At 64.6% G+C, this 395-nt stretch overlaps 1 protein-coding gene across 1 annotated transcript in view; it reads left to right on the top strand.

The window, feature by feature from the left end:
• Positions 1–395, top strand: part of LOC104271677 (carboxypeptidase N subunit 2-like) — a gene marked incomplete at its 5' end in the record, with an annotated part of 4,215 nt that overhangs the window by 917 nt on the left and 2,903 nt on the right. The window contains one exon of the mRNA XM_009866412.1: positions 54–319. Coding sequence (XP_009864714.1) covers positions 54–319 — 266 coding nt within the window. The remainder of the gene's footprint in view (positions 1–53; positions 320–395) is intronic.

The following is a 395-nucleotide window of genomic DNA, read 5'->3' as shown; positions in this document are numbered from 1 at the left end:
CCTCCTCGCTGCCCTGGCGCTGGACCACAACCGCCTCACCCACCTGCCCCAAGGGCTCTTCGATGCCAATGAGGAGCTGGCACGAGTCGGGCTGGCCGACAACCCCTGGGCCTGTGACTGCCACCTCACCTATCTCCTGCGCTGGCTTCAGAGCTTTGCTGAGCTCTTCACCCACACTCAGGCCTCATGTGCCAGCCCGGCCACTCTCCAGGGACGGTCCCTGCTGGAGGTCCCCCAGGGGCAGCTCGAGTGCCCAGGAGCACCCAGTTTTCCTGAGGATGCTCTGGGGCAGTGTACCTACAGCAACTCTGAGGGCACCGTAAAGATGGCCTGTGATGCCACAAGCTGCCAGCAGCTCAGCCTTCGTCTCCCTCCTCCTCCTCGCAGGCAGGCAG

The sequence above is a fragment of the Apaloderma vittatum genome, unplaced genomic scaffold (genome assembly GCF_000703405.1).
Source record: "Apaloderma vittatum isolate BGI_N311 unplaced genomic scaffold, ASM70340v1 scaffold34693, whole genome shotgun sequence".
Lineage (NCBI taxonomy): Eukaryota > Metazoa > Chordata > Aves > Trogoniformes > Trogonidae > Apaloderma > Apaloderma vittatum.
This window is presented reverse-complemented; position numbering and strand designations above follow the sequence as displayed.